This window comes from Apus apus, chromosome 4 (genome assembly GCF_020740795.1).
Source record: "Apus apus isolate bApuApu2 chromosome 4, bApuApu2.pri.cur, whole genome shotgun sequence".
Lineage (NCBI taxonomy): Eukaryota > Metazoa > Chordata > Aves > Apodiformes > Apodidae > Apus > Apus apus.
In genome coordinates this window covers 36,267,296-36,289,773 of record NC_067285.1, presented here as the reverse complement: position 1 = coordinate 36,289,773, position 22,478 = coordinate 36,267,296, and the positions used below count along the sequence as shown (strand labels likewise).

Below are 22,478 nucleotides of genomic sequence, written 5' to 3'. Positions count from 1 at the left end.
GTAATTGATTAAATAAACAATCTGTATTTGGCTGCTTATTGGCTTTCCTTCTGTATATGAGGATGGGAGAGTACTAGTATAGAAATGGACAAATCCTTCGAAAAGTAAGCATGACAATAATAGTCTGAAGGAGGGAAAAGGAGAAACTACCTTTCCAATATTATGAGATGTCCATGAGGCTATATTTTTTTGTAACTTCATTTGATGACTTGCATGTACTGTTAATAAAAGCTGACTTACTGAGAGACAATGAAAAATTAATTACCAGATTTGATCAGATACAGAATCATCAAGGCAAATACAGAACTACGCAAAAAACCCCAGACCAAAAACCCCAAACTGACCAAATCCTAACCAACAGCACAGGTTTTCTCAGAAATGGAAATTTAGCTAAGAACAATCAATTCATTCCTAGAAAGTGGGACAGCAAGAGTTAGGGAAAACCATATGGAATACAGGGACCAATTTCGTACATGCACCCTTTCATCAAGCACAGACATCTCTCTTCTTTTTGTTCTAAGAAAGTCTACTTGGCTTGTGAAACTTGAATTTTGAAAGGTGGTTCATTGTAAGACATCAATGAAGCTGTATGTTGCATTCCCCTCAAGGAAGTGAAGAAGTCAAAGCACTGGAACGTGTATTATGAGATAGAACTTCAAACAATGACTTTGAAGGCTGTCTTAGCGTGGGTTTGGGTGTCCTCTCTGGCAGGTAATAATGTTTGCAATGATTATTAGAGGACTTAGACCTCAGATCTCTATTTCTTCTTCCTCCTAGTCATCTGGAAACTCAAAAAGCAGCTTATTCCATCACAGTCATGGGCACTCAATCAGACTCAACAGGTAACACTTCACAAGCAAATGACTGTCCAGGGGCTGGCAATCTAGCTCTGTGTCCAGGCTTCAACAGCAGTGAGGCACTACAGCCCTCACTTACCACTCTCCTTCCACAGGATCAGGCATTTGTGCTTTAAAATTGTGCTGTAAATGTGCTATAAAACCATCCAAAGGTTCTCTACTCCGAACTATGACTTCCTGACTCCTCTGCAAAGCTGCAAAAGCATCTCACACACATTTGGTATCAGAGACACTGATGCTTATATGACCTTAGCTGTGATCAGAGTCTTAATGTGGCCATTGTAGCAATTAATTACTTGGTGGCACTGCAGAAGCGACACTTGCAAAACCAGGCAGGCAATCATCAATGGAGAGCATCAAACCTTGTGGCAAAGCTCAGGCTGAGAAGGTAATATCACAGGGTTTTATTCTGCATGCACACCCAGAGAGGAACATCAGATAACCTTCGGCTCTGCTTGGAAGATCTGCAGCTTTGGGGGAATTTACTCCGTGCAAATAACAGAAATGCAAAACAGGTTTTTTTTACAAGTGTCTAAACAGTAATTATACAGCCCTCTCCCCAGCCTGGAGCAGATTCAATAATATTATTAATTTTGCCATGAGTCAGACTAACTCTCAGAAGGCACAGTGTAAACCTTGATATTGCTCTTCAGGAAAACAAATTGCTACTCTGGTAACAAAGAGATCCATTAATTTTGCTGGTCTCTTCCATCTCTGCCAGCCAAAGACCATAAACACAGCACACACTGTGTGCATTCTTCACTGCCAGTGTACCCAACTGCTTTAGAGCATCCAAGGAAAGAAGCTTGGAAAGGAAATACAATATTTACCTCCATAAATTCAAGAACAGAGGCCAATTAAAGCTAAGTAATCGTGCAAGGCTGAACAAAAATATTATTCTTACTACTTACATTAAATTCTTTACTTTAGGGGTCAGCTGAGTAGGCACCTTGCCCTGCCAAGCAGGACTTATTTTTCAAGCCACCCCTTCTGAATAATTCATACTTCCAACACTCTTTGTTCTAGATTCATGAATATTCCTTCTTATGTCCATTGAAAAATTAAAAAGCAACTAAAAGAAGTTTCAGTGTTGGACTAAAAGTGGCCCTTTATCCTAATAGTGGCTATGACTAAAAAACACAAACAGCATTTTGTTCTATGTGTTACACCCACTGGAAGATTAAACACCTACAGAGGAGGAAAGATTAATCTTCTAAAAAAACCATCAGTGCAAGAAAATTCAGACAAATGGTTCTGAGGAGTATATTGGGCACCAGCAGCTTCTACATACCCTGACATCATAGTTATCCTCCTGCAGCATTGCAGACTCAGATGGGTCTTGCCTACGTGGTGCAACTCAATGGTTTCATATCATGCAACATATACCTGAAGGAGAACCTCTGCCCAGGCTGCTCTGCCAGATCAGAGTGTGGCCTAAGGCCACTGCCAGCCCCTGGCTAGCCCAGACACATCAGGTTTCTTGGCATGTTGTTCACTGCTCTGTGTAGGACACATGTAACATACATGTTTGCTAGGTGAACCTTTTTGGGTACCATCCGTATCTTCTAAATGAATTACAATGTAGAAGCCAAGGAAACATTTGAGGTACCAAGGTAAAACTTTGATTTCCAACATCCTCCTGCTACTTAGGTTTATCAAAACAGCTGCAGTGCTACCAAGAGATAAACAGCAGAGCTGGTCGTTTATCAACAGAGTCAGTTTCTCATTTCATAGATCAGATTTCTCAAGGTGCAGTTTGACACAAAAAAAAAAAAGCCCAAAAGCAAACAAAAAGATGACACCTGAACAGACTGTAGCTTAGGAAGTTGAATGAATGCATTTTGCAATGCAGCACCTAATCACCAGTGAGATTTTTCCTAGCCTAGACACCCTCCTTGGCAGATACTGCTTTGTCTTCCAGCACAGTGAATGTGCCTGACCAAGAGCAGGAATGGAGACAGAGCTGGTTTCCTACCATCTGTGACAGCTGTATCAGGATATTACTTCCTTTATACTCTAAAATTACCAGATTAAAAACAAGGTAATGACCAAACACTGGGTATTCATAACTTCTGCCTGACCTGCTTCTGTACTGGGATCTATCAGGTCTGTGCAGATAAAATGGGGTCATACTCTGTCACCCTCCACAGTTTGGGTACCCCAGTAACCCCGATGAGGTCACATACTCAGCTGGGAAATAACTTGTGATTGCCCACTTCACTTGACACTGAGCCCAAGCTAAGTTAAGGTATTTTTTAAATTTTTTATTTTTTTTAAAAAAGGGTTTATTCAAAAAGTCCAAACCAGATGACACAGTTACAAAGGGTTATCAAATACTAAGTTGCAGAAATTAAAAACAGAGATGCATAAATCAATATAATGAAGTTAAATCTGGAACATCATCTCCCCTTCCCTTTCCCAGCTGATTTGCTGCTGTCACAAGCTGAGCATCTCAAAGCTCCAGCCTTGCTCCACCTTACAGATCAGGCTGCAGTTGTTAGGAACAGCTTCTCTGGCAGAAACACCACCTCCTTTGGAGGTGCCTGTGCCTTGTAAGACCCAGTCTCCTTCCTGAAGTTCACCAAAAGGTCCAGACTGAAACTTGCTCTAAGCCTTCCTTACACAGAAGACACGCTAATCACACAGCTTGATTAGAATAAGCCTTATGTCACCTCCTTGATCCTGTCCTGGGTATTAAACCTGAGCCTGTGCCATTAGCCTCTGCAGAAGCAATGGATCAACTGCTGAATATTAGATCCAATTTCAGCTGTTCCTAAAATGGATTAAACAACTGTGGGAGTTTCTGCAATTAGCTAAGAGCATCATCTGAATCAACCAAGCAGGGTGGCAGCAGTGCTTGGCATTACTGCTCAAGCATATTTGCAGACCCTGAGGCCTGACAAAGCAGAAAACCAGCATGTGTGGAACTGGAGAAGACCATGAGGCACAGCACAGCAAGCCAGAGAAGGCAGAGAATAGCAGGAACCTCCAGGCTTTCAGAGTCAGCCTTCCCTGTCTCCTGGCCAGGGGAAGCAGGACAGAGTGTGCCCTACAATGAACAAGGGAAGTCATGATCTTAATGTTAATAGTCAATGTTACCTTAATGTCATCTTAATGTCAGTGTCAATCAGGTGGGTGTTTCAATTGGTTCTTCCTTTTTATACTCTTTAATACATGAATGAAAGGTCATATATCAGTATCAGTTAAGAAAGCAACATTTCTGTTTCACCCACCACAGATGCACATCTCCATTATAGAAAGCAGCTGTTCTCCTGTAGGAAGGGGAGTTGGCCCCATCTTGCATCAAGGAAAGCTAAAGCTCTCACCCTCCTTCTTTTGTGAATCACTGTGTATGTTCCAGTGTGAAATGAGCCTTACACTGATCTTTATCCCCATCCTGATGCACTAACCAGCATAGTTAGCTTAGTACATGCATCCCCATGGGAATAAACACACTCTTTAGTGCCTCTTGACTGAAACCAGGTAATAGCAAACAATAATCTGTTCAGGGACTAGTGAGTGACTAGTGCTTCCTCTTCCAAAAACTTTTGCCTGAAGTCTGTAACAATCCTGAATGGATGCCAAGTCCCTTCTCTCAAGTCCTTCTTCAAGATATTTCAAGAGCAAAATATGGACTGATCAGAAAAAGCAATCCCAGAATTTACTGAATTTCAGAGAGACTCAGCTCTTGCAGCGAACGAGAAGCTTGACCCTGTATCAAAGCTAGAACTTCACCATCTATTCCTACATATCTCACCCTGCTTTTGTTGTGTTTAGCACCTAAAATATGGTATAAAGCCTATGTGTTAGTTACTGTTCTCAAGGGCTGACGCTTGCAAAAGAAACATATAAAACTTGCAACAGATCAAGAGGACTTACAGGATCAGTCAGTTCAGGCAGGCTGGCTTGGTAGGTGAGAGGTCTGCAGTCACGAGTGTTGTTCACCAAGACACAAGGAAGAAACATTGGTCCCAAATCATCCCCGTCAAGCACATCTACTGTCAGGGTGGTTGTACTCGTCCTTCGTTCATGAAGGTTCTGGGCTCTGTCCTGTGGAGCACATGAGTTACGTGTGGTGAGGCTTTCTGAACTCAGAATCTTCAAAAAAAGTTTAAAATTAAATCCACGGGCAAACCATACAAACACCATCATTACCCAGGTTCTAGGAAACAGCTCACTGTAGAAACTTCAGCCTCAGAGCTACAGCCTTTAATTTCATAAAAGCTCAGCAATACAATGAAGAGGTAACAGTTTATCTCTTGAATTAAGAAACGCTCTGAGACAATTATCATTCAAAAATAATACAGTTTTGAGAAACCAATTCTCATGAAATGTGTGAAATGAAGATAAATGTCTTGTAAAATCTATAAAAAAGCAGCACAGTTGCATAAGATAGAAAGTCCCTCGTGCCTTACTTGTAATCTGAAATGTACTCTTATGCTGCCTCGTGCAGCTCTACCAAATCCTATCTGTGATTCTGTGACTTACAGAAATGGAAGCATAAGCAGTAACAACTTCTTTGCCAAGCAGCAGTGAAGAAGCCCTGGCCTGTAATGCTCAATCCACCTCTGCATGCCACAGTTTAAGAAAAAATCAGCACCTCCCTTCCCTCCCCCTAAAAAACAAACCTGACAGAGGCCAGCAATGAGATTGATCCAAGATCTCCAAACAGTCCTGATTTGTTCAGAGAATGAGTTACACTGCTCCTGTTTTCAAGGTTGAAGAACACTCCTGTCCACAATAAAGCAGCTACAATGCTGCACCCTGACAGAGTCTCCATGCTGCATAACAGGCTCTTTTCAAAGTCTCATGGTTTGGCTTTATGTACTGATTAGTTTATTTTTCTTTAAATCTTTGTGTTTCCAAGGTATCATCCAGTATTGCAACTTCTTTATTGTCTCCTTTTTTTTCTTTCCAGACAATACAGAAGATAACTAGACTTTCCTGAATTGTGGGAACCCTCTGGATTGTTTTTACACACTGAATGGTGGTCACACTAGCAACAGTTCCCTTTTTCTTTCTTCTTTTGTTAGCACAGTGAAGAAACAGCATGACTACCCAGTATCTTTAAAACAGTAAAATAAATTTCCATTTTCACAGAGGAAGAGTTATGATGGCTTTCTTTACAAAAATAAAATCTTGTGGAGGTCACCAGCTGAATCTTGCCCTCCTATCCTAGGATAACACTGACAGAAAAGAAAAAGGTGGTTTTTTTTTTGTTGTTTTTTTTTTTTTTTTTATGCTGGTTAATATCATAATCTGTATAAGAGGAATTGGTTGCTGCTCTTCATCAGTTTGGATACATATTTTTTTCGTACTTTGCAATCCTCTTAGTTCTTGGTTCCACTTTACATTTAGAGTTACTAAATATTGGCATTTCTCAATTCAGCTTTCTTTACAGTCAAAGATGAAAACCAATAGCAGCTACAAGGAGCAGCCTTCATCATCAACTGATCTTTTTTACATCCCCTCAATATATGCCTTTGAGTAATAGTGGATTGAAATAGACACAGAGTAAGTAGTTTCACCTAGTATCATCAGGATTCAAGAACAATAAACCATCACTGCTCATGCAATCACTGGAATAGAAGTACATAGAAGTACTGTACATACACAGACATAATTACATGCAGTCAGCAATACTTTGTAAAATGAAAAACAGGAGAAGAATGCATAAGGAAAAGTCCTAAAAAAGCTGGGCTATGGAGCTTAATTTCTTTGAGATCTAGTTTCTCATCTGTGAGCACTCCAAACTTGAGTGAGCTCAGTCCCCATTTAGGGATGTCTGAGAAGACACATGGCTTTGCAAGACACAGCAATCCTACAAGCTGCCCCATCATGTACAACCATGATAGAAAAGCTACCAACACAGCTCCAGTCCCAAACCCAGCACCACAAGGTGACAATTTCCTGTGTATATCAAAAGGAATGAACCAATGAATATAAGACTGCTTTGCAGTACTGCCACCGTGCAACCCCAGCTGAACTTCAGCAGTTGCTCCTGCAGCATGAAGGACTTCCCTCCTCCTGTGAGCTGTTAACAAGAACTGCTCAACTGCTCCAGTTACTTTGCCAGGAGCACAGTGTCTCCTGAACTCACAGCTCTGACATCAAAGGTGAAGAGCTGTGAATATACAGTGTAGACCTGCAGAACAAATTACTGATAAAACAAGCCAAGTCAGCTCTGATTCATGGTCAAGAGATATTCATGGTCAAGAGACCAGAAAATTACTTTACCCAGGTAAAATCTCTTCTTCTACCAGCCTTAATTGTGTGGACCAGGAAGCATCTTCAGACATATCTAAGTGCAAAAAGCACTGAGGTGCCCCCAGAGTCTGTCTTATACTGGGGGAATGCTGAGCAAGCTACAAATATCCAGGGAAGTGGACTGCAAAATGTATCGACAGTTCTGTATCAGAAAGATGGCAGAAATATAAGAGGGTTAATTCAGCAGCAAGCAATTTGAAAGTTGCTTCAGAGCATTCCCATTTTCTCACAAATGAAGCAGGGTCACAATGGAGGAAAAGTTTTAATTTCACCTATTGTCAGAAGGACAAAAAAGAGGGGGGAGGGGGGAAGTTTCCCAAACTTCACAGGCACAAAAAAAACTTCTCTGATGACAGATACTATATATATAGTTTAAACATCACTTTTCTTCTCAGTTTCCATTATCCACTGCCAGCCAGCCCATAAAAACCTCTGCATACACTTGGCAATATGACTTGAAAGAAAAATCACCTCTGTATAAAAAAATGCATTTCAAACTTGAAGGCTAGAAGTAAACTGAATCCATCCTTTGAGATCAAATTAGCATAGTAAGATTTGTTAGAAAATGAACACTCAGTGCACTTTTTTGCATGGGATGTACTTCAATTTTGCAACTGTTCTTTGTGCCAGAAGGTTATCTTGTCATACACACTGAGCAAGCTTTTTATCCAGTAATAACATGCCTAAGCTTTCAATGACCTCAGTCTTCAGGAGAAGAGCATTATCAGACCTGGTATTCCAGCAAGACTTTTCCTTTCCTTGGAAAAATCTAAATCTGGAAACCAATACCCCACTTAAATCAGTGGTGTAAATGAGCAGATCCATACTTACATTTGCTTGGACAATGACAAAGTAACGGGTCTTTTCTTCATAATTCAGTCTCTCCCTTAGAACTACTGCTCCAGACAATGTGAGAGGAATATCAAAGGTCCTGTTGGAGGCCTGTAGAAGTTAAAAGAGTACAACAAATCTGAACATGCTTCCAGGCTAGAACATGTTACAAGTAGGCCACAATGAGATGTTCTGTTGGATGGCATGCTAAAACTGCATCTGCTGTCCATGCCACAGATGGAAAGTTCTTCTGTTTTCTGCCTCCCTGATTTGCTCCCTCAGAACCCCACAAAAGATAATCTGTATGGAATTAAACTCTGTCAGATTCTTTGTATAAACGTTACTACTTCCAGCCACAAACTGAAGTCAATATTCCAAAATCTCTCCACAGAAAATGCTTTCAAGGTACAGAGTACAATTCACTCCTTAGATAATAACCAGGCCTTTTTTTTTCCTCTAGAAGTTGAAATATTTGCTTAAATTGCAGTTTGTCAGCAAATAAACAATAATGACTGTTAAATTCACTGTACTGCAGATATTTGTGGTGTGCAGAAGAACTGGATTGGGAAGCACATCACAGACTCTGCTAAATAACTGGAGACACTGTTTGCTTATGTCTGAGTTTGGCACTCATCTTTCCGCATAAAAAGTGCACCTTTCCCACTGGGGAAAAATGAAACCAACAGCTATTACAGTATTTATGTTAAAGCAAAACAGGAAACTAGAACAGACTTAAAACCAAGAAGGAGGAAGAAGGAAGAACCAAGTAGGGTTGACTCCCCACCTCATCTCCTTCCTTTCTTTGCACAGACGAGTTGTGAACTAAGGAACCAACGGGTGAGGTCTGTGGCTACTGTAGAAGGTGATGCTGTGTGCACACATGTACACACAAACACATGTACATGTGACACTTGGAAGTCACAAGGAAGGTTCTCCTAACTGCTTTAGCCCATTGAGCTCTGGTTTAAAGGCCAGAACCAGCTGGAAAAGACTCTGCAGCTGAGCACCAGTCAAGGCACTCTCCAAAGTCCCTTTTCCTTGGTGGATCTTGGCATGAGGATGCACTTAAGTGGAATTGTACAATCTGAACTATTAGGGAGCATCAGCACAAAATTAGCAAAAACCTCTGACCTCTTGCAAAACTGCTTTTACCTGCAGTCCCCTCTTACTCCAACCCAGCACAGAAATGCAGTTGTTCAGTGATTTAAAGCCTTAATTCCAGACACAAGTCTGTGCACAGCTCCTGAAGGTACCACATGAGATCATCCCTGTCATCCCTCCATTTATTTCTGCTGCAACCCAAACTGCAATGAAGCTCCAGGACAATTAAAAGATGCACACAACCCCAGCACAACTCAGTTGCACTTCCATCCAATGCTGAAATGCGCCAGTATTCCAGAATTTTGACAGTGCTTTGTCACCTACTTACACCAAGAGAACAAAATTGTTTCTCTCCTCACTTTAAAACAGAGAAAACAAAATGCTTTTGTACAGCAGTCTTCATAACTCACACTTGTCAGCCTAGATTCCTGAAAATGGGCCAGCAAATTTAATATGGTGGAAGTCACCAGGGTAACAATACAATTTACTCTCCAGAGAGATGGTATGTGAAAGATCAGTGCAGCAAAAACATTATGCATATTTCTGAGCTCCAGGTAAACTCAAATGTTTAATTTTGAATCCTCACCAAACACACTACAATGAATCCCAGTAAAATTAGCTAGTAAGGAGGGAGTCCTGACTTGTTTTGAGGATACATTTGTCTTAATAACCTTCAGGTTTAAATGGAGCTCTCAGAGATCTAAAAATCCACTCATTCATTGAGTTGATCCTTAGCTTTTAACAGCCAAGAAAAGTTTCATAGCATTTCTTCATGTGGTAGCTAGAGCCCAGACCTACATATCATGCATGATTTGCATTCATTTTTCTACTTGGCTTTTACATATCTTCCCAATTAAACAACAAACTAATTAAGTTAAATTGAATTCCTAGATTAACACCTCTTGTTTTTATAGACTTTTGTTGTTTGTTTCCCCCCCTGCCTCAAATGCCCAAATTAGTACCCAATAAGCTTATGTGTTATAATCTGTTTGCTTTTTCTAAGGCAGGAGACTATGTCATTAGCACCAAAGAATACATCACACAATAGAGTGGGATCCTAAAAGTAGAAAAGTGGAGAAATTCCTCATTAAGCTGTACTCAATTTCTGAGTATGGTACGATTGTTTCCCAGGTTAAAGAAGAAAACCCACTTGTATCAGATATTATGCAGTAGTTTGCTGGCAACTTGACAACTGAGATGAGAAGTCATCTCTGTCAAGCACATGCACAAAACCCATCACTGGGTAAAAGCAGTATTATGCACAGAAAAGCTATCTACAGATGAGAGAATCAGATTTATTTATTCCGGAACAGAATAGCAGTAAGGCAAAGATGCAATAAAGCCACTAACTGCTTGTTCTAGCCAGGGAAAATCCCTCACTGTTCTTCACAATCACTGAGAACCAGGAAGTTTCACTGAGAAAGAGAGGAAAGTAATGTTTTAGGAAAGGGTTTTGAACTCTTCCTGTAGCAGAACACCAGACCAAGCCACTTAGGGATGCTATAATGACCTTCTGTTAGTGATTAGACCGATCCCTCTGCACTACTGAGGCTACTGCCACAGTGGGAGATGATTTTTGGAATGATTTCCCAGGATGCCTTTGAGCACTGCAATGACTTAACAGTAAATTAAATACAATTCCAGTTCTCTGTGGTGCAACATATTTTACCAGAAATAATATTATAAGGGGGTTGGAGTTAAAAAAATTATTACTGTTTTCAGTATATCACCACAGTCAATGTATGCTAAAATGTTTTATTTTTTAAAAAAAACAAACCACAACATTTTCTATATTCTAAAGTTATCTGAAAGAAGTATTTTCTGAAAGAGGTATTTTTTCAGTGCCAACATTTTCCCAGTCTTTACTGAAACAGAAGACATTATTTGAGCTGGTTTTATTAAGTACTATTGGCTAAGGGTAAGAAAGAGTGCAGAGAAAAATTCAAAGCTTGGGTTGGTGGGGTTTTTTTGCAAATATGAAACTGCTTGTTCACTCCTGTCACTCCTTCCTGCCTCTGTTTCATTCCCAAATATTTGTGGTAGCGAAATTGCATTTATAACACTACTGTTATGCAATTAAAAGATGATGGCAGCATAACATTTTAGTTCTCTCCATTTCCATATAAAACCTATGCCTTTGTATATAAAGTTTTGGATGGAAACTCTTCAGTTGTACCTACTGCCAGTACAAAGAAGAGCTGAGGACTGTGTGCTAGTAATTGTACTCTTTTAAGTAGTCTCACTGAAGTGTCATAACTCAAGAGACTGGTCCAGTCTGCACTGTCAATTTAATCCCTAAGAAAAGGAAGCAAACATTTTAAAAATGAAATCACTCTACATATACACAACACATAAAGTTAGAAAAATCCCTACGTCCCTAAAGCTTAACATCAGAATTCCACTGTTGTCATAAAGACACTGCCTTTTTTACAAAGCAATGCTCCCCAGGAAAGATTGGGGCTTAAGGTGCTGCAAAATTTCTCAAGAAAAAAGATCTTTGTCCACAAAATACATAGATATAGTAAGTAAACATTATGCCTCAGCATGTAGCTGTGCAAAAATCAACAACTAACCCAGTGAAAAGAAAAATTAGGCTCTTCACACAGAATTATTCCTTGATACTGCCACTGTTCTGCAGAATTCTACCTTCTGAGAAATATAAGCACTAAAATTAATTCAGTAGATACTTAAAATCTTTTTACTTCAATGGAAATTATTAATTAATTAATAAGCTTTAGGTGGGAATCACTAGTGTTTTATTTTAATAATATGCATCCCCCTTTTTATAAAAGAGTGATCTTTAAATATAAATGGCTCCATGAGAAGTCAGAATGTCTCTTTTGAGAGTAACTTGGCCATGCCTATAAGTATTTCTTAGCTTTGGATCTCTTAGGTATGAATATAGGTACACCTACCCATTATGGACTGAAAAGGCACACCAAAAACCAAGATGAAGTGTGTGAACAACAGTGGAGAAGGCAGGGGATGATGAATGAATAATACTGAAGTAACCCAGCTGGTAAAAGGGAAGGTAAATTCAGCCATGGTTACATGGCAAGGAAGGCTCATAAGCAGAGAGCGTGTTCTACATCACGAAGGAAAGGACTTCTTGATCAAGTCCAAAAGCAACTTCTTGCTCATTTGCTGCTTCAAGGTGTATGTATATAGACAGACCTGGAAGAAAAAAACCCACAAAACTAATTGCACTTACCTTGTCATTGGGATTGTATTGGATGACATATTCTATCTGGCCGTTTGGACCATCATCTATGTCAGTAGCACCATTGTTCCCAGAGAACCCTGTAAAGATGGTTGTTCCAACTGGAGTTAACTGCAAGAACAGAGACAGACAGACACCCATTAAAACCTTAAGGTATGCAAGAAACAACTGAGGAACTGTTTGGAAAGTTGTTGGTCGGTTTGTTTTGTCCCATAACCCTAGTCTGCAATGCAAGGCTGACATTCTCTGCTGCTCTTAGCTCACCCTGGAACCTCCCATGTGAGCCAATATTTAAAATCATGTACTCAGACCCTACTTTAACTGACACCCAGTGTCACATAAAGAGTGACACTTACTTCCCTTTTTATTCCACAGTGCCAGCATCAAGATAAAACTCTACTTGTTTTTAAAAAGATGAAGACAAAAAACAGTCTTATCAATAAAAGAATTAATAAAATAACTATAAACAGATATTTTAAAAAAAAAAAAAAAGGCAGCTAATTTTTCAGACTCAGGAAGGAAAATGAAGATGAACTGTGAAAGTAACCAGAACTTATTTAACAGTGTCTCCATAATAATGTGAATAGCCAGATAAATACTATGCAAACACAGACACCCAGAGAGCTTTATGGTTTTTAACAAATACAAGAATGATGCTGTTTCTCCAGCACTTAGTTGGCAGCAACTGAATACCCACAAAATTGTACTTTGAGAATGAGTCTATTTATCATTATCCTAGTGTAGCTAAATAGCATGAAATCAAGACCCATTGAAATCCAGGACAGAAGTCCAACTGACTTCTGGGGAGTAGTAGTTTCCAAATTTTAATATTCAGAAAACTTTGTGAGTAATCAACATGAAAGAGAAAAACAAATGAACAAATAGTTCTGAATTACAACATAAGACATTGCTCCTAGCCATGCTTCCTGCTGCTGCTCTCATTACACCCAAATTTTTGGCCCTTGAATTCAGAGACCCACTGACTCCTCTTCTTTCCTCCAAATTTTACATTAGGTTTTCGCACATCATAAAACCCATAGGCTATAAAAAGGTTTTAAATGCTTTAAAATAAAGTGGCAAAGGAGAAAGTGTCATTCAACATTTGTTGCAAATGTGGACACTATTTCGTTTTCATATTTTCTAGTTCACACCATAAAACAAATAATTAACTGCCCATTTCCCCCTACAGTCACAGTTCCTGGTCTTGTTCTACTTATAGAGCTGCTAATTAAGAGTTTACAGGCTGAGTTCTCTGAGAAATATTTTCAGGGCTGAGAATACTGAATCTGTGAAAAGAAAACACCACAAATTCAAAGCCTTTTTCATCACGAAACAAGTGGGGCTTAATTTATAATATTTACACTAACTACGCTCAGGCCACAATAACTCTGTATGTTTGTGTTTTGCTACAAACCTGACCTGCTTATTCTTGGTAAAGATAGTAGAAGTGTCACATGTGGGTGTAGGAAGTTGACTCTTCCCTTGTGCCTATTAATTGTGAGATAATTACCTCACAGAGACTCTCTGCAGCCTTTCAAGAGCCCAGGAGAGCAATCATCATGGAAACATGAGCCTTGCCTGACAGTAAGAAATCAGAGTCAGCTGTCATCAGCCCAGGGGGGTAACTCACTGCTTAATGACAAAGTGCAGATGTAGGGGAGAAAGGGTGGCTTCATGTCTTTGTAAGGTGGCAGGAGGCCAGAGCAACATGAAAACCAATTTGGCAAATTTACAGGATGGCTTGTGATATTTTTTCCCCCCACAAATGATGGGCTGGCCAACAGACACCCTCCCAGGTGCCCTCTCACCCCTCTCCAACTGCTCAGGGGGAGAAATTCAGATGAACAAGCTGGAGGGTAGAGACAGGGAGTTGACTCACCTGTTGTCCTCACAGGCAGGACAGACTTGACACGGGGGAAAATAATGCACTAATAATAAAAATCACAGACCCCTGGAAGTCAAAACAGCACCTTTCCCTATCCCACCCCTTTTTCTGAGACTCCCCTTCACTCCTTAACCACTGACTCCTCCCCACCTCGGATTTTTTTCCTCACTCCTCACTGCCACACGGGATTTTCCCCTTTCTCAACTCCCTTGCCCTGAGGTGCCAGCAGCCTGGCTGACGGGCCGGGCTGGGGCAGCCCCAGCCTCTCCTCACACAGACCCCACCTGTGCAGACATCCAGTTCAGCACTAAATAAAACAGTTTAACCAGTTAATCACTCATTAATTGATACAGCCTCATGAGAAGTCTCCCAAGGTTCTGCTGTCTTGACTGCAAAAAGCCTCAGTGCTCCCTGACAGGGCACAGGAGCAGCTTTGAGGCCATCACGAGTGTGCCAGGTGGGAAAGCAGGGCGGGAACATGCTGGGGAAGGGCTGGACATCCACAGTCCTGGAATCATAAAAGTTTGGAAAAGACCTCTAAGATCATCAAGTCCAACCATCAATCCAACACCACCATACCAACTAAACCATGTCTTGAAGTGCTATATCTGCACAGCTTTTTTAACACCTCCAGGCATGGTGACTCCACCACTTCCCTGGCCAGCCTGTGCCAGGGCCTGACAACTCTTTCTTTCAGTAAAGAAATTTTTCCTAGTGTCTAATCTGAACCTCCCCTGGCACAATTTAAGGCCACTTTCTCTCATTCTATCACCTCTTATGTGGGAGAAGAGACTGACCTTGCTACAACCTCCTTTCAGGTAACTGGAGAGAGCAGGGAGGTCTCCCCTTAGCCTCCTCTTCTCTAGACTCAACAACCCCAGTTCCCTCAGCCGTTCCTCATAAGACTTGTGCTCAGAAACTCAATGTCCTTGTTGTAATAAGGGGCCCAAAACTGAAGACAGTATTTGAGGTGCAGACTCAAAAGTCCTCACAGCTGATGACTGCCCAGGGCTGTGCTCCTCCTCAGAAGCACATACATGTTTGGTTTCCATTGAATTCAGCCAGCAGCTCTACCCAGCAATAGTTATTTGCTCTGTTTCATCCAGAGCAGTTCTAGGGGATGCTGACAGGTTGCAGATAAGTGATGACTAACATAAAAAGGCTCCAGCGCAGTAAAGCACATCATTAAGTGATAACAAAGGACACAGTTGTAAAAATGAAATAGCAGTAAACACCAAAATTGCAATTGCATCCTCTTACTGTAAAAGTCAAAAGTCCAAGCTCGAGTCTTGGATTTAGTGTATTACATCCAAAAGTACTGCAGATGTACAGACTTTCATGAACCTAAGATGCAGGTTTCTATGTTATCTACATTTTCTTTTATGCAACACAAAATGATATGAGAAAGCACATGGAAAAAAAATTCCCTGCCACTCCCTCTCTTCCTGAGAGTTAGAAAAACTTAACTCGTTTAACTTAATTTTCAAGCCTGCCCAAGCTCTCACATCAGAGATTACTGCATGCTTTGGAAAAAAATCAGGTGAGTTCTCAAATAAATATCTCAAACTCCACATCTAATCATTTGAGAGACATTCAGCATTTAGACATATACAGTATTTTTTACACCGAGGTCTCAACACTGTGATGGACTGACCATTAGGCAATGATACCACTTTCACCCACAACTGGTGAGAGCTTTCTGACAGACTGCTGTCATCATTCACTTTATTACTGGAACAATAAAGAGGAACTCAGTTCACCTTATAAAATGTGACTATATATATTGTACTATATATATAATACTATATATATTATTATTAACATACTCTTCCTCATCAACATGAATAATCCCATTTATCTAAGTTAAATCAGGACTATTTAGTATGTGAACAGCCCATAGGGAACTGTATTCCTAGGAAGAAAGGTAATATGGGAATGAAAGGCCTATTTTTCTAGCAAATGTTATACAAAACATGTACCCAAAAGCTAAAAGAGCAGGCTGATAGCCTGGATTTGGTCTCACACAGACATAAAACGGGCAGGCCATCAATACATGTGTGTGCAAGCACAACAAAGTGGCTAATCAGATTTTTGGCACTGGTAAAAAAGCAGAACATTAAGATGGTTTGTATTATACTATATAACATACATAATTTCTCGAACCAGTGATCAGATGTGTTCTTTACTCTCTAGACAGTAAAGGCATATCTAGAGCTCAAACCACCATTGCTATGTCAACCTGCAGCAGAGAGATTCTGCACAGCACCCATTCTCCATCAGTTTCCAACCCAGTTCCCTCTGTGAAAAACCTCTCACTTCCAAGTCTTCCGGGAGATGGGGAAGGTGGAAATACATCTGTGGAGGGATTCCTGGCTCCTCTGCTTTCCTGCCTTTCAGGAGGGCCAAAAAATTACTCTAGAAAGCATTGTTTGAGCTGTCCCCAGAGCCTCACTTGTCTCCGTCCTATTAGACATGCCTCCTCCAGAGATACCTTGCAGAGAGGAATTTTGTTTCCCCATGAAACTGTATTATCTCCTACAGAAAGGGACTGAAGTTACATACAGCAAACTGCTTGACCATGCTGAGAGTCCTGTCTTATGTAAGGTAAAATGTTAGAAATTGTAAATAAATTATACGAGTGTTAGTGGCAGTTGGAGGATAACAATCTCTGTGAGAATTCAGAGGGGTGGAAAAGAGCCTTGATGGCAAGAAAAAAGCGAGATTTCAAAAGATTGCAATTAAACAAATAGAGAGGAAATGCACACAATGTATCTTCTTCCACAGTCAACAGCTGTAATGCTTTAAAAAAGTCCTTTAATGTGATTTATGTGTACTAGAATCCTAGCTGTGGGCAGGAATGTTCAACACTTCCACAAAACATTCTGAAAATAAATTTTCCTGTTATTGCCTATTTACAAAGTTAAAAATGAGTAATTTTTCACAGTGGCCCCAAAGAGCAGAGGAAATCAAGATTTACAGTTAATCATTCTCAGCTAATTTTCTTTTGATGATGTCTACCTGCAGAGATTAATTATTGCAGTACCACAAGGTAAAAGATCAGAATAATTACACCAGAAGCAATGAAAATTCAGCACAAATTACAAATCTCAACAGCCAAAAGCCAAAGTTTTAAGATGACTCAAGTTCAAGAAACACTCTTATTTTTGCAAGGGATTCCCCATCTCTGCCAACTTAAGAGGGAGAACCCCCGAAAAATAAAACAAAACAAGCCAACTCTAGAATTCTGGTGTACAAGCAGAAAATTCCTAGCAGCTACAAGGTTATGTTTGTTTAATAAAGTAACACTGACTCCAAACAGTATTCTAATAACTCCACTAACATTTTTTTTAAAAACCCAACCTGTCATGAAATACTTCTGAGCTTGCCAGCCCTGCTGCAACATTTGGGTGTTGCTCATGTGAGAAATTAATACCAAAAAAAGACAGACTTATAAAAGCCAGGTAATGCACAATTAGAGTTGTATTAACTGAGATAAAATTCATTAAGATGTGTTTAACACAAAACACAACCAACCACAATTCCTCCTTAGTAGTACAGGATATTAGTTTCCAGTTCCTATATTAGGTATAAATACTTAAAACTCTTGTGGAAATACATATATATAAATTTGCCCCTGGAGAGTTAACTGAGCTGCATAATTCCTCTGGATTCCAACCTAACTATGGAATTTTGGTTTGCCATACTGCAGTAACTCATGTCTTTAAGTCACTAATATGCAGGGTCAAATTTAGCCCCAGGCTTCTGTCATTTTGTCAGAATTTTTTTTCTAAATTAATAACGATGTGATGGTTTCATGAGGAGATTCATAGTGCTATTTGCTTTTGGCTGAGATGCTTGCACTCTTTGTCTTGAAAAAGGGTAAGAAAAGGAAAAGGGAAACTTGCTCCTAAAAGGCAGCACCTCTCTAAAGGGGTATAGGATACATGAAAAACCTGAAAGAGCAGCAGCACTCAGCCAGTTGGAACATAAAGGAAGAAAGTTCCAGTAGCATCAGCCCCAGTTTGCCCTAAGGCATCAGATTTTGCTTTCTTCATGCTTATGCACTTTAGGAGGACCTTAGAAGTGGGAGAAGGCAGACCAAAAGGAGTATTAATGCTCAGAAATACTGAGGCTACCAAGTAAACAGATCATAGAATCATAGAATCATAGGGGTTGGAAGGGACCTCAAAATATCATCTAGTCCAACCCCCCTGCCAGAGCAGGGTCACCCAGAGCACATCACACAGGAAGGCGTCCAGGTGGGTTTTGAATGTCTCCAGAGAAGGAGACTCCACAGCCTCTCTGGGCAGCCTGTCCCAGGGCTCTGGCACTCTCACAGTAAAAAAAAATTTTCTGATATTCACCTTAAACCTCCTATGCTCCAATTTGTATCTGTTACTCCTTGTCCTATCACTGATCATCACTGAAAAAAGCTTAACTCCATCTTCTTGACACTCACCCTTTACGTATTTGTAAACATTGATGAGGTCACCCCTCAGTCTCCTTTTCTCCAAACTAAAGAGACCCAGCTCCCTCAGCCCTTTCCTCATAAGGATGCAGATGTTAATGATAAAATACTCTACTCCTAAATGGAAGGATGACTTTATAATCAACTTCTGAACTTGGGACCTAGTAACTCCTGAGCTGTGACAGATGCCTGTGAGAACATAGAAAAGTTTGATATGGATGAGTCAGTTATTTCTTAGCAACAGGGAAAGAAACAACTGACCAAGAGCTGTGACACACACTGCCTTTGGTCTCAGCTGTTTTACAGCTACAAGTGGCTGGAGCTTGGGTGAGCTCACTAGGAAAGCAACACTTCATGTTTCCCAGTCCTTACGCTCTTTCCTGAGCATCTGCAAGAGCCACTGACAGAAAATATAGTGGACTGGGGGAGCTTTTGATCTAATTGAGTTCTAATTTAGGATGTCAACCCTCTTTTTCTGACTAATCAACTGGCATATGTTTTTTGTATAAATCAAGATGCTACCCTACCAAATCAATCTCATTCTAAGTCTTCTGGTAAAAAAAGAATAATAATTTTAAACCATGTCCTTTTATATGCTAATGGAAATGACACATATGAAACTAGGATTTTTGTTGGCATTCTGAACTTTTACAAACTTCTTCTAGGATGTTGTTGACAATTCAAATATAAAGAATCTTTGACATAAAACCCATTTCATTTCTCCAAAATACAAGTTTTCCCCATGACATTTCTGAAACTGAACAAGTACCTAATAAAGTAAAATCTAGCTACAGTTATTTGTCTTGTATTACAGATGCCAATAATTATAATAGTTCTAGATTATGTCTCTCAAAAAAAAAAAGGGGGGGCACTAATTGCAAAGCTCACATGTTTTTGTCCAGGATTTCCTCATAGCCAGAGAGGGGCACGGCAGCTGAGAGGACCACCAAGTACAAACTTGTGAAGCACTTGAATAACTCATATTGACACAATTTCCTGGCTATAAAAAATAGGAGCTATTTATGATGCTCATGCGGGTGGTAGCTGTAAATAATAAAACATTACTTGTCCTTTGACTTGCTTTATGTTACACATGTGAAAGAAAGGTCTGTATGTTTTTGTTTTCAAACAAACTAAAACTAGAAGACCAGAAGCAAACAAATGAAAAAAAGAAGTAACCACAAACCCCTCCTTCCAGCACAGTTAAAAGCATTAGAGGCACTGCCAATTACTAGCAGAATAAACTATAATTAAAAAAATTAATTGCTCACCAAGGCCTTTGAGAAAGTCTGAGATGCCTTGTGAACTTTTTGGTGGTTAATTAATGAGAACATTAACCACTGGGTACTGCTGAAGGGCACACTGGTGCCATGGCAGAAGCTAACAGCCTAAAAGTGATAAAATGAAACAAAGCAGCTAATTAAATCAGGACTGCAACTGGTGGAAAGAGCAACAGCGCATGTAGCCCAATAGTAATGCAAAGAAAATGATCACACATACTCGGAACATTGCTGTACTTCTGAATATAATTTTAAATGGTGTGGTTTTCTTCCCATCTTTTGGACTTCTTCCTCATTATGGAAAATTCTTGCTTCCTTCATATTACAACATTGACCTACTACCTGGCTCCAGTTTTACTGCAAAAATAATGCAGGTCTTGGAAGTGATCTGGGACCTGCATCACAGCCCATACAGGTACTTCACACTAAGGTTTGTGTTCCACAACAGGTCTGCAATAACATAGAAATCACAACGACCGTGTAAAGGTCAACCTGAAAGCAATTTAAAAGTATAAGGAAGATTTCAGTGGTACTCATACAGAGGGTATTCTGAGACCTCCAAATTCTGGTCATAAGACACATCAGCAGATGGATTGCCAAAATTTGTCTCTCAACGTAAGAGGTGGCATCAGTCAAGAGACAGCAAATCTGAAGTACAATCTTATGTCAACTTCAGGTCTCTGATCAACAATAATGTGTGGGTTTGGGTTTTTTTCCTCCATATGTTTGGCCCAATTAGGCCTAAACTCATCAACCAACTCTCCCACTCCCTTCCTGGGGCCTAGGAGATCTGCACATCACTGCATGTTTGGTCACTCTGAGCAACTCGGTGATCACAACAACATGCAGGCACACTGAAAAGCTGAATGTGCCAAAGAGAAAAAAACATGTTTTGTTTGGTTTGGTTTTGTTTCTGAAACAGCAAATCAATTCTACTAAAATCAAACAACATGAAAGCAATCATGGTCTTTCACAGAAAAAAAACCTCATCCAAATCCCAACAGGAGCACAATGCATACAACGTATTTAACAGGTAGACTGACTCATCTTTCCTTCCTCCTCCTCCTAGTTTCAGTCTGGTCATTCCCCTCCTGCATGTAAGCTCCCACCACTTCCACGTATCACTGCAACCCCAGGATATTAACTAACTGAAAACACAGGTCCTTTCTACTGGTTATTAGCAGATTATTCAATCCCTAACAACATAAAAAAAACTTCATTACGAAGTGAAATGAAGTTGTACCAGCTCAAGAGAAAAAATACATTTTTTCCTTCAAATAACATAGAGAAATCCAATGCACAGCTCTCTACTTCAGTAAAACAGAGAGCAAAATAACTCTGTTCATTGACAACATTTAATAAAGAGGAACAGCAATAAACCCAAACTGCTCTTTGCCAAGCTTTCAATATTGTTAATAAAACCTTTTGAACTATTTGCTGTACATTTGTTCTTCATAAATACACTTGTTTTACCTCCAGGTTTGTTGATACAATTGCATAATGCAGTAAAAGATTTTTAAGCCTAACAGATATTAATGCTTTTCTCATTGAGAGGAAGCTTCAGATCCTAGTGCCTTCTGCAATATTCCAGGCATCCTGAGGAACAGTGTGCTTGCCTTCTTGTCCGTTAAGGGAAAGGAAGAACAGCTCACAGGCTAAAAACTGAAGTGGCTGCTGTATTTTTCCAGAGTGACACAAATGGAAGGGATTTTTAAACAACTGAACATACCAAGTTTTCAAAGGAGAAGGGAAAGAACACGAGACAGAAGAGAGAAGAGAACGAAAAGGCCGGGGATTCTGACCTCGTTCACTGCCACGTGGTATCGCTGCTGCTGGAACTGAGGCGAGTTGTCGTTCCTGTCTCTCACCACGATCCGCACCTCGTGGTTGATGACAGTGCCAACCTTCTTGTTAACACACTGCACCTGCACCACGATGGACTGAATGGACACCGGTGGCTGCAAGAGAAAAGCCATTTTTTTACAGTGCATAATCAAAATCTGTTCCATTTCCCACTCATGTCGACATTGCTCAGGTTCCCTTACAGCCCATCAGCCTGCCTCTGCTATGTTTAATGCTCTATGTCTGGAATAAAAAGCTTTTTCTGAGGGTGTCCTGACTACAAGTGGTCATATTCTAAGTACACCTGCATGTCTCAAGGATGTATTTTGCAGACTGAGCTTTGCCAGCTGAATGTGCTAACACAGGAATAAAAAGCTCCAGCACTATCAACCTTTCACACTTCCCTCGAGAACAGTAGCAACCAAAAAAAAAATATATCTTTTGAACACTTTCTGATTAGTGAGGGATACCTAGAAAATGTCACACATTTTAACCTTTGGTTTATTACTAGAAGAACTGAAAGGTCAAGTCAGATATAAATTCAATATGCTACCACCTACATTTGCCAAGTAATTTAGAATCAAGTTGGTCACCTTTAGGCGAAGACAATCCAGAGTCCTGTTGTTTTTACTCCAGTGAACATTGGAACATTGAAAGAAAAATGACTCCCAAACTTGATGAATGGATAAAGAAATTCAAGCTAGACTACTACAGCTTACCTGAGTTA

The 22,478-nt window shown here is 40.0% G+C and overlaps 1 protein-coding gene across 4 annotated transcripts in view; it reads right to left on the bottom strand.

Moving 5' to 3' along the window:
* PCDH15 (protocadherin related 15) overlaps positions 1 to 22,478 on the bottom strand; it is a 455,276-nt gene that overhangs the window by 222,876 nt on the left and 209,922 nt on the right. For all 4 annotated transcript variants that reach the window (XM_051618391.1, XM_051618393.1, XM_051618392.1 and 1 more), the window contains 4 exons: positions 21,712 to 21,867; positions 12,268 to 12,387; positions 7,956 to 8,066; positions 4,737 to 4,907 (listed from right to left, as the gene is read on the bottom strand). In XM_051618391.1, coding sequence (XP_051474351.1) covers positions 4,737 to 4,907; positions 7,956 to 8,066; positions 12,268 to 12,387; positions 21,712 to 21,867 — 558 coding nt within the window. The remainder of the gene's footprint in view (positions 1 to 4,736; positions 4,908 to 7,955; positions 8,067 to 12,267; positions 12,388 to 21,711; positions 21,868 to 22,478) is intronic.